This window comes from Sinocyclocheilus anshuiensis, unplaced genomic scaffold (assembly GCF_001515605.1).
Source record: "Sinocyclocheilus anshuiensis isolate Anshui unplaced genomic scaffold, SAMN03320099.WGS_v1.1 C32378916, whole genome shotgun sequence".
In the NCBI taxonomy this organism is placed as follows: Eukaryota; Metazoa; Chordata; class Actinopteri; order Cypriniformes; family Cyprinidae; genus Sinocyclocheilus; species Sinocyclocheilus anshuiensis.
The window spans coordinates 1-921 of NW_015615654.1; the positions used below are offsets into that span (position 1 = coordinate 1).

The 921-nt window shown below is 41.6% G+C and overlaps 1 protein-coding gene across 1 annotated transcript; it reads right to left on the reverse strand.

Annotated features, from left to right (window-relative positions):
* Window positions 1-306: 306 nt before the first annotated feature.
* On the reverse strand, window positions 307-911 carry LOC107682586 (protein bicaudal D homolog 1-like; the record flags this gene model as incomplete). The annotated part of the gene is made up of 2 exons (XM_016478779.1): window positions 552-911; window positions 307-458 (listed from the first exon to the last, which is right to left on the reverse strand). Coding segments are annotated over exons 1-2 (386 nt in total), but the record flags the coding sequence as incomplete, so codon positions are not given.
* Between the last annotated feature and the right edge of the window lie 10 nt (window positions 912-921).

The following is a 921-nucleotide window of genomic DNA, read 5'->3' on the forward strand; positions in this document are numbered from 1 at the left end:
TAAAACTTCAATTTTTTAAAATGATGTAAGTCGTGTCCCCAGCTAACAAAAATATGTTCTAAGAAAGTTCTGCTAATATTTCATTGTTATGAAAACACTAACTAAATGGCTCCTTTAGCTATTAACTAACACTATTTACAACCTAGGTGAGATCAGCCGAAAAGTAAATAGTTTCAGAGGTGGAGCAAGCAATTACATTTTGATGAAACATTTTTAACGAATCATGAATGTGTATTCAAAAAAGAAACCATTCCAGTTTGGATGTCCTCAATAATATTAAATGCAGTTAAGGGCCGATAAACGCACCTTGTGGCAAACATTGCCCTCAGTGAGGAAAAGGTGGCTGCATCTTCTTTGAGGGCCTTTAGTTCATTTCTAAGCTTCATCATTGTCTCCGTCACCATAGACTTCTCATTTTCATATTTACTCTTCAGGTTTGCAAGGGCCACCTCAGCAGTCTAGAAACAAATTTTAAAAACATACAAAGTTCTGTTATATATGCTTTTATTTGAGACCAAACACAACATAAGACATAAACTTGGCCCTCTTACCTGTTTGTTGGCTTTCAGGACAAGACGCAATGTAGCAATCTGCTCTCTTTTGGTGCTCAAGAGGGATTTGAGTTTTAGGATCTCCTCCAAGCAGACCTCTTTGTCCTTATCGAGGATGGGTGCCAACTCTCGTGCCGCAGCCCTCTGCCTGGACAGCTGGAGCGAGCGGTCCACAGCTTTCTGCAGGTGTTTGATCTGGTCACGGATGATGGCGTTGAGGTTATAGATGTTCATGGGTTCACGGCGGAGATCACCTGTTTCTGGCACTGGGGAGGGTGAGAGAGATGAACCATTGATTGGTGAACCAAACAGTGTTTTGTTGGGGCTTCCTCCTTCCCCTTTAGTTCCTTCTCCAAGGGGTTCCTTTGAT